The sequence below is a fragment of the Cervus elaphus genome, chromosome 11 (assembly GCF_910594005.1).
Source record: "Cervus elaphus chromosome 11, mCerEla1.1, whole genome shotgun sequence".
Lineage (NCBI taxonomy): Eukaryota > Metazoa > Chordata > Mammalia > Artiodactyla > Cervidae > Cervus > Cervus elaphus.
The window spans coordinates 10,697,423-10,712,629 of record NC_057825.1 but is presented as its reverse complement, the minus strand read 5'-3'; the positions used below and the strand labels follow the sequence as shown (position 1 = coordinate 10,712,629).

The window sequence follows — 15,207 nt, the reverse complement described above, 5'->3', positions numbered from 1 at the left end:
GCATGACAGCGTGCCCTTCGTTGATCATACTTACTAAATTGTTGTAGGGCTTAAGGTAGATCACACCACCCTAGATCCCACTCTTGTACCAGAGATAAAGATTGACATGGCTAAAATTCAAAAATATTACCTTCACATCCTAAAATCAGGAATTGAATCCAAGTGTGTAAAATTATCAGTGATTCATCACTTATCAAATCTCAAGAGAATCCAAGCAGCTGTAAAGTGTTATCAGTAAATAGGCCACCGTAAGTTTTTGAAAGGAAAGGAGAAGCAGTAAGTTTCAAACATGCTCAAGAAAACTCTGCTCTTGAAATGGTCCTTGCCTAGTTAAACATATGGATGTACCAACCTCCCACCCCTCTTCTTAGATTAGGCAGGTTTCCCAAAATGACTGAATATTTAAAGAAATGTTGTTTCCTTACCTCAAAACCCTGAACACTCCGAACACGAGTCTAACCTTAAAATAAATGACTAACCTAATTAGAAGCTTTATCACAAAAATTAGACCAGTGTAAATAACAAACATTTATTGGTGTCACTTATGGTAGAAAAAAGTTCCTACACCAGATACACATGACCCAACTGTTAAATAGAACATTTTCAAGGTGAACACACTCCCTAACCCATTTTTTTTTTTTAACCCACTTTTGATGATAGCCAATTCCTCCTTGCCCCCCACCCCAAGACATGTGAGCAACTGCTAATGAAAAGCAGTAAACAGCCACTTGGGCTATAGCATTTTCAACTCCACTCCAAGGTGAAGATTCCAATTACATTCGAGACTTAAGTTCTCTCAATTTTCTCCTAACGAAAGTTCCTGAGTCCAGTATTTTACAATATTACAGCACTAGCAGAGCAGTGTCTACAACTCATCTTTTTCTCCTGCTTCCTCCTCATTGGTTGGGGGAGGGCCTGCACTTCCATAGAGTTTGCTGATAATTGGCTGAACAATTTCTTCTAGCTCCTTCTTTTTAGCTTTGAAATCTTCAATGTCAGCATCTTGGTGACTTTCCAGCCACTCAATCTTTTCTTCTACAGCTTTTTCCATGGTCTCCTTATCTTCTGAGGAAAGTTTACCTCCCAGTTTTTCTTTATCTCCAATCTGATTCTTAAGAGAGTAGGCATAGCTTTCCAATTCATTTCTTGTGTCAATGCGCTCCTTGAGCTTTTTGTCTTCCTCAGCAAACTTCTCAGCATCATTGACCATTCTTTCAATTTCTTCAGGTGTCAGGCGATTTTGGTCATTGGTAATTGTGATCTTATTTTTGTTGCCTGTACCTTTGTCTTCAGCTGTCACTCGAAGAATGCCATTCACATCTATCTCAAAGGTGACTTCAATCTGTGGGACACCACGGGGTGCAGGAGGAATTCCAGTCAGATCAAAAGTTCCCAGAAGGTGATTGTCTTTCGTCAGGGGTCGTTCACCTAGAAGTCACACACACACAAATTGTTAGTTGTTACTGACAAACGTTAGTACATCTGGATCTCTACATTTAAGTCTGTAACAGTCTGCGGTGGCAAGGGCACTCTATCAACTTAAAATGGGTCGTATTGGCTCTGAAAGGAACTGTGAATTAAGTTACTAGTATTCAACCAAATTTCGTCTACTTTAACACAGTATGAACTTTGCTTGTCGTTCTATTTTAGAAGCCAGCTCAGAAGGCATTTTTTAATGGGAAAGACTGCCAGACAAAAAACAGATTTTAGTCCTGGCTCTACCAAACTCAACACTAAATTAGGGCCTTCTCACCTGAAAACAGCAGATACTTCTTTCCTTAGTCATTTTAACAGTGTATATTAAAAAAAAAGTCAAACTCTTCAAACACATATCATGGTATTAACAAATGTAAGCAATTACCTTCATAGACCTTGATGGTAACAGTTGGTTGATTATCAGAGGCTGTAGAAAAGATCTGAGACTTCTTGGTGGGCACCACAGTGTTCCGTGGAATCAGTTTGGTCATGACACCTCCCACAGTTTCAATACCAAGTGTCAAGGGACATACATCAAGCAGTACCAGATCACCTGCAAAAGTAAGTTAATCGAGGTAAGTTCCAATTCAGGAGTCATAGGAGCAATACCAAGCAGTCCCCATGATCAATAAAACTTCATCTTCTCCATCTTGCCACTTGGTTAGGTTCTACGCAAAATCATTTCAGAAGCAGTGAATTAAATACAGCTGCTGAAGATCTTGAGACTTCCCAGTCTTGTCATCACTGTACCTTTACCTAGCTCTGTGAGCTTGCTGCTTGTATTCTATTGCTTTCTAAAGCAACAGCTAATTCTCTTCCATTAAGCTACTGAAGCACTGTGGACAATGCTGACAGACTAACCTGTATCTTGATCACCAGAGAGCACACCAGCCTGGACAGCGGCCCCATATGCCACAGCCTCATCTGGGTTTATGCCTCGGGATGGCTCCTTGCCATTGAAAAACTCTTTAACCAGCTGTTGAATCTTTGGGATTCTAGTAGAGCCACCAACAAGAACAATTTCATCAATATCAGACTTCTTTAAATCAGAATCTTCCAACACTTTCTGGACAGGCTTCATGGTGGAACGGAACAGGTCCTAGAGTAAGAGACACAAGCACTCTGATGATACCTGTCATACCCACAAATAGTCAAAATCCCTAAATGCACTGTCCCAAACTCAGAGTCTAACTAGATCTCATTAGCAAAACAAGGAACATACCATGTTTAGCTCTTCAAATTTGGCCCGAGTCAGGGTCTCCGAGAAGTCTTCTCCTTCGTAGAAGGACTCGATTTCAATTCTGGCTTGATGTTGGGAAGACAGGGCCCGTTTGGCCTTTTCTACCTCACGCCGGAGTTTCTGCACAGCTCTGTTATCTTTTCGAACATCTTTGCCAGTCTTCTTTTTGTAGAGCTTGATGAAGTGTTCCATGACCCGCTGGTCAAAGTCTTCTCCACCCAGGTGAGTATCTCCATTAGTGGCCACGACTTCAAAGACACCATTATCAATGGTGAGAAGAGACACATCAAAGGTTCCGCCACCCAGGTCAAACACCAGGATGTTCTTCTCCCCTTCTCTCTTATCCAGGCCATAAGCAATAGCAGCTGCTGTACTGTTAGAGGAATGAGCAAGAAAAACAAACCTTACTTTACTTTTCCCTTTCCACATTTGGCCAATGTGCCATACTTTTGAATTTAACACTTACGGCTCATTGATGATCCTCATGACATTCAATCCAGCAATAGTTCCAGCATCTTTGGTTGCCTGGCGTTGGGCATCATTGAAATATGCTGGTACAGTAACAACTGCATGAGTAACCTAAAATGATGATAAAAGGTAGTTAGACATATTTTATCATACAGTTTAACCTTTATTTAAGTTACAGTCAAACTATCACTTTATTTTTAAGATACATAATTATTTGTGTGTGGACTTGCAAGCAGTAAGTGATAAATGAAAAGACCCTAGTATTTTGTTTGATATCCAGTAAAACATGCAAGTAATTAAAACTGATGTACATGGATGTCAGCCTTTTAAAATGATGAAAGCATCTACACAACACAATCAGAAACGGTAATAATAAAACTGCTCAACACTGTTCTGGAAAATACCTACCTTCTTTCCCAAATAAGCCTCAGCAGTTTCCTTCATTTTAGTGAGAACCATGGCAGAAATTTCCTCAGGAGCAAATGTCTTTGTTTGTCCACCTCCAACATCAACTTGAATGTATGGTTTAGTTTTCTTTTCAACCACCTATTTGAGAGAATAATTATTATTTTCAGACACAGAAGCAATGACATTTTAAAGTTTAAAAGAAAGAGGACTGTCTGAGACTCACTTCCTTCTCCAAAGTTGGGTTTACTTTGGACCCTTTGAGCTGAATATTTGGGGCAGAAATATTTAAGGTGTCGAAGGTGCCTTACAATTACAAGCCACTTCAGTTTTAATCAGTCTCTTAATCCTAAACTATTGTCGACAGAGTAGTTACGCATGAAATTCCTTGCCAACTTTACTATCTTCAATTCTGAAACATACTAGGAGTATAAAATAAAATTATATACACACATCTATATCCCCTTTACTTGTGCCTAAACTTTTTAATCCTAAATACTCCCATCACCACCACCCACTATCTATTTAGAAGAGAAAAACCAGTTCGAACCTTGAAAGGCAAGAACTTGATGTCCTGCTGCACGGAAGGGTCGTTCCATGTCCGGCCAATGAGTCGCTTGGCGTCGAAGACTGTGTTCTCAGGATTGGAGGTGAGCTGGTTCTTGGCTGCATCGCCGATCAGACGCTCCCCTTCAGGAGTGAAGGCCACATAAGACGGCGTGATGCGGTTGCCTTGATCGTTGGCGATGATCTCCACGCGGCCGTTCTTGAACACCCCGACGCTGGCGGAAAAAACCGAACGAAAGGAATCAGCACCACGATGCTCCGGGCAGCCCAGGAGACCACGCCCCATTTTCCCCTCTCCTCAAACCCCACTTACCAGGAGTAGGTGGTGCCCAGGTCGATGCCGACCACCGTGCCCACGTCCTCCTTCTTGTCCTCCTCCTCCGCCCGTGCCGTGCCGAGCAGCAGCAGCAGCACCGCAGCCACCAGGGAGAGCTTCATCTTTCCGGCGCCGTCGGCCAGTCGGTCAGCAGGCAGCTATAGGGCTTCAGAGGAAAACCAGCCACAGGCCGCAAACACGGGAGCGCACCGAGGTTCCTGAGCTGAGGATGACAAGGCCCCGGATCAGGAGAACAGTGGACAATGCGAAGGGCAGGTCCGAAAAGACAGGCCGCAGCACCTACCTCTCAAACGCAAGAAAACCTTAAGTCGATGTGTCTGTGATGTCTCAGTCAGCGTCGACCGCGCCGTCGCCTACTCCGCTTATATACCCTCCCCCCAGCCCCGTCGTGGAGGCCGCCGATTGGCGAAGGCGCAGCTCGTTGGACGTCGCTGATTGGTCCAGGCCACCAAGCTGGCCGCCGCGGATTCGAAGCGGCCTCCTCCGCAGCTAACGTCATTGCTACGCCCCCCGGGCTGACTCATTGGCTGTTGGGCGCCCCCCAACAATCACCAATGAGACACTACATCCGCCCTGTGCTCCAGCTCCATTGCTTTAGCAGCTGCCTATCAGTGACGGGACTTCTCACCCCGAGGTGGTTTCCGCCGGTAACAGCTGAAGTCCCACCTCCACGCTGGGCCCTGAGGGGATCGGGGCCCGTCCGGCGTGCCAGATATCCCCGAAGCAGTAGAACTTGAGTCCGTGCCTTCTCCACGACCCGCCCGCCTGACCTTCCTTCGTCCCTCTCGAGGGAAGCGACTGTTTTTCCCTCTCCGCCTCCATCCCGTCCCAGGCATGCAGGTGTCAGCGTAGACGCTGTGATCACCTCCGAACAAATTTCTCTGTCCTTTATAGCCGCCACAGGTACTGGTGTCGTGGGGTCTTTTGTTGCTCATCATGCCGCAGCTCTCGAGTTGGGACCTAGTCTGGGCACTGCCCGGTCGCGAATCATGGCTCCTACTGCTTATATGCCCGGCACCCGCTATCCCGCTGTCTTTCCCAGGTCTCCCCACATTGCCTTGCCCCACGGTAAGTCCCGGGACAGACCTGACCAAAGTAATTGACTCCTATACAGAGTCCCCTACACATGTGGCAACCCTGCCCTTAAGAGCGTGCTAATGCCATCACTCCCACCTTGGGATGTATCATTTTTCTAGCTTGTCACCCCTTGTCTTGCCTCTCCTTGCCATCATTTCCTTTTGTGGCTCAGATTATCATTTACAATGCCTTCTTCATCCTTCATTGATACCTTTTTACCTTCACTTCTTCTGGAAAAGGTCTGATTGTGCTTAAATGTATTTAATGGACAAAGACCTCTGGATAATGCCATACTCTTGTAGCAAAAAGTATAAAGGCTGCTATGTACTTTAGCCTTACTATGTGCTAAGCATTATTCTTTTGCCTTTTGGTCCTTACAATTCAATAATTGGCATTTTCCATTTTACAGATGAGAAAATTGAGACCAAAGAGATTAATTGTCACAGAGCTGCTAAGTGATAGAGTTAGCATTGATATCCAAGTAAGCTTGACTCTGTAGCCAGTGCTCATAATAAGTTTTTAGATTTGTTTATTTTTTGGCCTCTCTAGAGCATGTGGGGTATTAGTTCCCCAACCAGGGATCAAACCCATGTCCCCTGCATTGGAAGCACAGTCTTAAACCACTGAACTGCCAGGAAGGCTCCCAACAGTTTTTTAAAATTAAGTTCACTTATTCAACAAATCATTTTAAAGGCCCTACTAGAGATGGGTCAAAGGCCTGATAGAAAATATTTTGAGATGCTTACAGAAATTTTGTGGGACTTAACCACAGTCAGGAGCTAGTGACTCCAGTATTTTTTGCACTGAATGGTTTCCTGAGATTCATTGGTATGAGCAGTACTATGTCTAAATAGCACTGAAACATCTTACACATAGTTGACTAAGATGCTGAGCCTAGGAGTCAGTACTCAGGAATTTTTCTTTCTCCTTTAGTGCTCCTCAAAGGTTATGCTGGTGACTCAGTGTTGACTCCATTCTTACAATTGAAGTTGCATCATGCCTCTCTTTCACAGGGCTTGTAATACTGTTGTAACAACTACCCTTCTTCAGGTTACATCAGTCCATTATCAAGATAGACATCACCATTCCACCACATTACAGTTACATATCATTTCAAGCAAATTTTCTGTGTGTGTCATAGTCCATATCCATTAAAAACAGCTCTCAATTTCACCCTCATCCTTGATTGATGGAGTAGCCTTTGCAGCTCTCCTTTTCTGAGATTTAGAAAAGTGGTATCTGGCTAACTGCTAAAGAGAATTGAGTATATTGGTGGTTGTAGTATTTTTAAAAGTCAAACATATTAGGTAAATTATAGTGTATTCCAAAGTGCAATCATTTATGGATTGAGTAGGAAAATCAGTAAATAAATTTAGTTTGCTGAATGTTAAATATCAATAATAACAGTGCTAAGTTATCAGTATTTAAGTGCTAAATACTATGCTAAAAGCTGTAAGTGCAATATTTCTTTTAATCCTTCGGAAAATATTTTTTAAACCTCTACTTTGGGGATAAAGAGTATGAAGCTCTAAGAGGTAAAGAAACTTGGCCAGGAAATCACATAGTTGAGAAGATACGGAACCAGAATTTGAACTTTAGCAGATTAATTTTTAATTTCCATAGTGTGGGTTGTCATCCTGAACTTCAGGTTCATAAGACTTCTGTAGTTTTTAGGATATAGAGTAGTTACATAGTTTACAAGTATTTTGATATTGGTGATAGACAAATGTAGATTTTTATCCAGTAATTTAAACAAGCTCATTTTACTTGTGCTCTTATGGGTAAGAAAATAGATTTCTATTCCCATCTGATCTCAGAAAGCTAAGCAGAGTTACAATTGATTAGGATTGGATGTTATTTAGCTCCTAAATCTTCCTTTCTGAAAGGGAATTAAAGGCATAGAGCAAGAAGGAAAAGGCCAATGTAATCAACAAGTTGAATATTTAGACCCCGATAAGTTCACATACTTTGTTGGAGAGAATATTCAGCTAAGAGGGCATATGACCGTGGAAACACCCAGCCCCCCAGAGCCTCAGTTTCTTCATCTATTGAATGTCAGGAATTTCTGTCCCTCCTTGTCTTGGTGGCTTGTTTCAAGGATCAAATGAGATATTGTATGTGAAAGTTGTACAGTAGTGGTAATGCTATTATTTATCATATAAATATACTATGCGAATAAATTTTAGAAGCTCTTCAAGAAAACCACCTCTTGAGAGTGAATTTTCAAGATTACTTTCTTTTTTTTCAAGATTACTTTCTATGGGAAATAATGTTTGGTGATCGCATTGAATTTGACAAACATTTTTGGAAATGCTTTGAAAAGTTTTACATCTAATTACTCTCTTGTATTGGCTGCATAGATGTCTTTTTTGATTAAGAGACGGAATAATTTCTTAGCCTTCATTAAACAACAAGAGAGTGAGAGAAAAGTATATCTCCCTAATACCCAAGCTGGGAGTAATACGAAGTATGAGTCATATGAGATGTTTTAGTACTTCTGATAGTGCAATATGTCATTCAATAAGTTTCTTTGTCTTTCACTTAAAAAATGACTTTAATAATTAATAAAGAACCTTCCCCACACACAAGTGAAAAGTAACAGATAGTGTGTTTTTTGTTCTTCACATAAATATTTTTGGTGAAAGGCATTTAGGAGGGTATATGGTGTCAGCGTGATAGAGAAGAAGGATCATGGAGTTTGCAGGCATAAAAACGAGTTCCAGTCCTGTCACTAACTGGCTGTGACTTAGGGTAAGTCACTTAATCCCTCCAAGGCTCTGTTTACTAGTCTGTAAAATGGGTGTAATTCTGCCTCCTCACAAAGCCATTTATGATTGAGGTACTTGATTAATTATAAAGTATTTTATACATAAAATGCTTGTTTTAATTTTTCTTCTGCCTTAAGTTTTCCTTTGAAGTACAGTAAGCTATGGAGGGGACCTCCCTGGTGGTCCAGTGGCTAAGACTCTACCCTCGCAAGGCTGGGGCCCTGGGTTTGATCCCTGTTCTTCAGGGGACTAGATCCCACATGCCACAACTAAGGCCCAGTGCAGCCAAATAAATTTAAAAAAGAAAAGAGGAAGGACTGAACATAACGAGCTACCTGTAGATTTTGAGTGATAATATTTGATATGTTTTAAATTTCTTTTTTTGTTGTTTTAAATTTCTAAATTTTTAAAATAGGAAATATATATACATAGCATATACTTCAAAGGGTACAGTATACAATATACAGTGAAAATAAATTGGCCTGCCACACAGTCCCCAGCATATTACCCTACACAAGTGAAGATCACTGCTCTCGCTGCTTTCTGATGTTGTCTTCTAGAGATGTTTTATTCACATGCAATGTGCGTGTGTGTGTGTAACCCAGTTTTAAAACCAATGGGAGAGCATAGTGCACAAATGGTTTCTGCTCCTTTATCCGCTTAGCTATGTTTCTTGGAGATTGTCACAAATCAGCTGCCTCCAGTTTTTTTTAATGTCATCCTGGGTGCCCTGAATTGAGTATCTACTACATGGTGAGTGTTTTATACATTTTAAACCATTTTATTATAAATTACAATGTGGATACAGAAAATACAAATGTACAGTTTAATGCAAAACAAAGTGAATCCCTAAGTATTTAATAATTAGGCCAAGAAATAGAGTGTTATTAGTACCCAAAAGTCCTGATTTTTTTCCCCTAGCTAATCACAATCCCCTCCTGCATTAAAAAAAGTGACTTTTCTGGACTTCCCTGGTGGTCTAGTGATTAAGAAGCTGCCTGCCAATGCAGAAGACACAGGTTTGATCCCTGGTCTGGGAAGATTCTGCATGCCACGGGGCAGCTGAGCCCGTGTGCCCACAACTATTGAGCCTGTGTGCTAAGAGCTGCAGCAACTGAAGGTTGCATATCCTAGAGCGCGTGCTCTGCAACAAGGGAAACCACTGCGATGAGAAGCCCGCACACGGCAACTAGAAAGTAGCCCAGGCTCACTGTTGCTAGAGAAAACCTGCCCCCAGCAATGAAGACCCAGCTCAGCCAAAAAATAAATAAATAAATAAAATTTTAAGTGACTTTATTGTTACTGTCTTCAGAACTTAACCATGTAAAAATACCTCCTCAAACATCATGGTTTAGTTTCCTTTATATTTTTTCACTTGATGTAACAGAATCCAAGAGTATATATACTTGTGTCTGGCTTCTTTCACTCACATTGTTTTTAAAGTTTTATCCTTATTGTTATGTGTAGCGCTAATTCATTCACTTCCAACTGTTTAGTATCCCCAAGACAGCACAATTTAGGTTGTATTTAGTATTTTGGCTATTATGAACAATGCTACTATGAACATTATTCTACATGATTCTTGGTACACACGCACATGAATTTCTCTAGGGTATATGACCAGGGTTTTGGCTAAGATCAGGTGTGTAGTATGGGAGCTTCCCAGGCTACACATTGGGAGGAGGAGGGGCCCCCTCCTCCCAATGCAGGAGGCATAAGAGATGCAGGTTTGATCCCCGGGTCAGGAAGATACCCTGGAGTAGGAAATGGCAACATGCTTCAGTATTCTTGCCAGAAAAAGTCATGGACAGAGGAGCCTGATGGGTTACAGTCCATTAGGTTGCAAAGAGTCCGACACAACTTGAGCGACTGAGCCTACACAAGGATCAAAAGGTTTCATTCAGTCAGTTCAGTCACTCCGTCATGTCTGACTTTGCAACCCCATGGACTGCAGCACACCCAGCTTCCCTGTCCATCACCAGCTCCCAGAGCTTGCTCAAACTCATGTCCATCGAATTGGTGATACCATCCAACCATCTCATCCTGTGTCGTCGCCTCCTGCCTTCAATTTTTCCCAGCATCAGGGTCTTTTCCAATGAGACAGTTCTTCACATCAGGTGGCCAAAGTATTGGAGCTTCAGCTTCAGCATCAGTCCTTCCAATAAATACTCAGGACTGATTTCCTTTCCAAAGCCTGGAAAAACCATAGTTTTGACTATACGGAACTTTGTCGGCAAAGTAATGCCCTGCTTTTTAACATGGTGTCTAGGGTTTAAATATCTTCAAAAGGTTTAAATATGTTTCAAATATAGTAGATCATGTTGAACTACTTTCCAAGTGTACATTCTCACCAGAAGTTTATGAGAATCCCAGGTGTTCATGTCATTGTCAACACTTGATATAAACTTTGACAGTCTGAGGCATGTGTACTCGCTTCTCATTGTGGTTTTAATTTCTCTGATCATAAATGGAGTTGTATACTTATATTTTTATTGGTCATTTTGATTTATGGGGTTCATAGTTATGGTTTATTACATAACATATATTACATAACAGCAATGAGATGGTTGGATAGTATCACCGACTTGATGGACATGAATTTGAGCAAACTCCAGGAGATAGTGGAGGACAGAGGAGCCTGGTGTGCTGCAGTCCATGGGGGTGCAAAGAGTCAGACATGACTTAGCGACTGAACAAGCACAACAAGATAAAATTAGCAAAATAGGCGCGGGGAAATCAGAAGTCCAGGTTTCCAAGAATCCACTCTCAGTGGGGTAACATAAGACATGCTTAATTGCTCCAGCAACAATATGTGACAACATGTACAAAATGTTGCCAACCAAGGAAGCTCATCTGAGCCTAGGATTCCAGGATTTTTATTGGGGGTCAATCAGGTATATAGTGCACATCCAGAGAGAAGATGTTCACCAGAGAATATATACTTATTAGTATAAACCAGACAAACAGGTGCAATGTGGCTCAAAAACCCCAGGCATGTGTTATTGCTTTTTCCTTTTTCTATTCTTTTTCAAATTCCTTTCCCATTTAGGTTATTACAGAGTACTGAGCAGAGTTCCCTGTGCTATACAGTAGGTCTTTATTGCTTCTTTAAATATAACAGTGTGCACATGTCGATCTCAAACTCCCGATCTATTCCTCCCTCTAACACTGCCCCCCGGTAACCATAAGTCCATTCTCTTAGTCTGTGAATCTGTTTCTGTTCCTATAAATAAGTTTGTATAATTTTTTTTTAGATTCCACGTATACATGATATGACATATTTGTCTTTCTTGATTTCTTTTCTGAAATTGTCCATTTCTCTATTTAGAGTTTTATTTTGTAATTAGTTAATTCTTTATATTCTACATATTAGTCATTTTTTCAGTTATATGTATTGCAAATATCCTTTCACCACACTGTGGCATTTGTTTTCAACTCTCTTCCTAGTGTCTTTAAAAACCTTTTACTTTTGAAAGCATTGCAGACTTCCAGAAAGTTACTTTGCCAATAAAGGTCTGTATAGTCAAGGATGTGAGTGTTGGACCATAAAGAAGGCCGAGTGCCAAAGAACTGATGTTTTTGAATTGTGGTGCTGGAGAAGACTCTTGAGAGTCTCCTGGACAGCAAGGAGATCAAACCAGTCCATCCTAAAGGAAATCAACCCTGAACATTCATTGGAAGGACTGATGCTGAAGCTCCAATACTTTGGCCATGTGATGTGAAGAGCTGACTCACTGGAAAAGACCCTGATGCTGGGAAAGATTGAGGGTAGGAGGAGAGGGGCCAACAGAGGAGGAGAAGGTTGGATGGCATCACTGACTTAATGGACATGAGTTTGAGCAAACTCTGGGAGATAGTGGAGGACAGGGAAGCCTGGAGTGCTGCAGTCCTTGGTGTCACAAAGAATTGGACATGACTGAGCAACTGAACAACAAAAACAACAGCAAAATACTAGAATCCCATGTACCCTTCACTCAGGTTCCTCCAACGGTGACATCTTACGTAGTTGGAAAAACTAGGAAGTTGACATCAGACCATCACTTCTATCTAGACCACACATTGTATTCAGTTTCTACCATCTTTTTAGCCTGTGTGTGTGTATGTATATAATCCTATACAGTTTTTTTTCCAAGAAACATTATTTTATTTATAGCCCCACTGTTTTATATGTACATTTATGGACTGTCCAAAAGCAGTATTTTTTAAGTAACCTTGGAAGTTTTAAATACTCTAAGCAGCTCCTGAAGATCAAGTTGTCAAATTCCTCACCAAGGACAGCCTTAGATAATCTGTGTGCTCCCAGATAGTAAGTATTCAGCTGGCAGCCATCTGTGCTTCAAGCTTCCATCTTTCACCTGCAAGGCTGGTGATGCTCATTTCTGCCAAATTCTGCACCATGACACAATTATCAAGATCTAAACCTTAAGTGACACTTCTGCATTGACCTGATTTCACACTGTGACAAGGTTACCTGCAGTTATACTGTGAAGCCTTTCCCTTTCACACACAAGAAATCCCCTCTTCTATTAAAAATTCCTTGACATACAATCGAGGAGCAATAACCTTACCCCCATCATCCCATCTCCTGATGTGGAAAGGCAGACCTGGGGCCTCCTGAGTTCTCACCATCAGTGTGGTGGAGGCCACACCAGGACGCTACCCTCCACGTGTTCAGGATGCAGAAACCTCAGGCCAGCAGGGTTGTGACAGGAACCTCTCCAGACCCAGGGAGTCTGCATGCCAGGGACCCGGCCCTCAAAGGCCTGGTGGCAGCTCGCCCCAACCCACCTGAGCCTCTGGAGAAGAGCATCCCTACTGAGAGCAAAGGCTAGAAAGAAGTCTCATACTGTTTTATCTGATGGGTAGATTCGTGTAACCATCACTAAAATTAAGTTAGAACTTAATGCTATTTTTGATAACCAAATTGTTTGACAAGCAGAAAACATCAATTTTTTCTTTTATGGTTGTGCTTTTTATATCTTGTTTAAGAAAAGATTCTTCATACATTGTAACTGAGTGCTTGCTTAGTTGCCCAGTCCTGTCCAACTCTGCAGCCCTTTGGACTGTAGCCCGCCAGGTTCCTCGGTCTATGGGACTTTTCAGGCAAGAATACTGGAGTGGGATGCCATTTCCTCCTCCAGGGGATCTTTCCGTCTCAGAGATCGAATCCATGTGTTCTGTGTCTCCTGCATTGCTGACGGATTCTTTACTGCTGAGCCATAGGGGAAGCCCATACATTGTAATTAAATTCAAATTAAATTCAAATCAGTTAAATTCAAATACAGATAATGCACCAAAGTTCTAAGTGGCATTAACATTATAGCTCCTATCATTCTGGAAATAACTTGCAATGGTAGAAAAATAAGTTTTATAGTAGATGTCACTGCCCTGAAGTATGAGTTGCATGATTTATGATCTTGTTCTACAGGAGTCATTTTTATCATTTCCAGTAGTCTCAAATGTTAGGCTTTTATCTGTTCTCAATTTAGCCAATAATATAAAATTCCTTGGCAAATGTTACAAAACTATATGACTATGTGAATACATTAATACATTGCTACATCAGCTTCATAATAAATCAACCTCTGAATATCTGTATTTCCGAACCTGCCAGTGGGGGCCAGTGCAGGACAACCAAGGACACAGAGCATGGAATAAGGCTATGGCTGCAGTCTTGTTCTCTACATTCAACTGGACTGTGTAAGTGGAAAAAAGGATTTTGTGAAGGAACTCTTTGCCACCTATGTACAGGACAGCATCCATGCCTGTCTTCCTGGATTTTCCAGAGGTTTAGAAAAAAATTTCCCATTAAAACATAACATATAGTTAATTCACATTTATTTTTTTGTTATTCAAAGTGTGATGAATCAACCTAAATGCCTATCAATAGGAGATGCTAAACTAGGGTAGAGTATACTATGGAAATATTGTGTAAGTTTCAAAACAATGAGGTAGATTTTTATGTATCTATATGGAAAGATGCCAGGATTTATTATTACATGAGAAAAGTGTTACAGAACATGGAACAGTATGTTCAATGTGATTCTGTTTGTGTTAAACACTCCACCATTTGCCAAATCTGAGTGGGTACCTATCAAGTTGACAAGTGTGGCTCCTGGATGGAGTTGGATGGGAATCAAGAGGAATTTTTGACCTATTTGTAGTGCATACATTAAAATTTTTTTAAATTTTCTTTTTATTCATTTTTTAAATAATTTTTTTCGTTTTATATTGGAGTATAGTTCATTTGTCAAGGCTATGGTTTTTCCAGTGGTCATGTATGGATGTGAGAGTTAGACTATAAACAAAGCTGAGTGCTGAAGAATTGATGCTCTTGAACTGTGGTGTTGAAGACTCTAGAGAGTCCCTTGGACTGCAAGGAGATCCAAGCAGTCCATCCTAAAGGAATCAGTCCTGGGTGTTCATTGGAAAGACTGATGTTGAAGCTGAAACTCCAATACTTTGGCCACCTGATGCGAAGAGCTGACTCATTGGAAAAGACGCTGATGTTGGGAAAGATTGAGGGCAGGAGGAGAAGGGGACGACAGAGGATAAGATGGTTGGATGGCGTCACTGACTCAACGGACATGGGTTTGGGTGGACTCCGGGAGTTGGTGATGGACAGGGAGGCCTGCTGCGTGCTGCAGTTTATGAAGTTGCAAAGAGTTGGACGCAACTGAGAGACTGAACTGAACTGAACTAATAGTTCATTTACAATGTTTTGTTAGTTTCAGATGTACAGCAAAATGATTTAGTTATACATACTTCTATTATTTTTCAGATTCTTTTTCTATATTACAAAGTATTGAGTAGAGTTCCCTATGCTATCCAGAAGGTCCTTATTGACTATGTTTTTTGTATATAGTAGT

The 15,207-nt window shown here is 41.2% G+C and overlaps 1 protein-coding gene across 2 annotated transcripts; it reads right to left on the bottom strand.

Moving 5' to 3' along the window:
• Positions 1-515: 515 nt before the first annotated feature.
• HSPA5 (heat shock protein family A (Hsp70) member 5) lies at positions 516-4,904 on the bottom strand. Of its 2 annotated transcripts, none has more exons than XM_043916856.1 (9): positions 4,777-4,904; positions 4,470-4,695; positions 4,140-4,371; positions 3,593-3,730; positions 3,183-3,295; positions 2,699-3,089; positions 2,338-2,575; positions 1,862-2,029; positions 516-1,428 (listed from the first exon to the last, which is right to left on the bottom strand). In XM_043916856.1, exons 2-9 carry the CDS (start codon positions 4,592-4,594, stop codon positions 866-868), a joined length of 1,968 nt encoding a protein of 655 aa, XP_043772791.1. In that variant the 5' UTR covers positions 4,595-4,695; positions 4,777-4,904; the 3' UTR covers positions 516-865. The 2 variants fall into 2 exon arrangements, with proteins under 2 accessions (XP_043772791.1, XP_043772792.1); XM_043916857.1 differs by having other exon boundaries at positions 4,470-4,690; positions 4,777-4,857.
• Between the last annotated feature and the right edge of the window lie 10,303 nt (positions 4,905-15,207).

Coding starts and splice junctions, on each gene's coding strand:
- HSPA5 (XM_043916856.1), bottom strand. CDS start 4,594: ATGAAGCTCTCCCTGGTGGCTGCGGTGCTGCTGCTGCTGCTCGGCACG. Junction 3,731..4,139: donor TCAAGTTCTTGCCTTTCAAG/GTTCGAACTGGT, acceptor TCTCTCAAATAG/GTGGTTGAAAAGAAAACTAA. Junction 2,576..2,698: donor AATTTGAAGAGCTAAACATG/GTATGTTCCTTG, acceptor CTCTTACTCTAG/GACCTGTTCCGTTCCACCAT.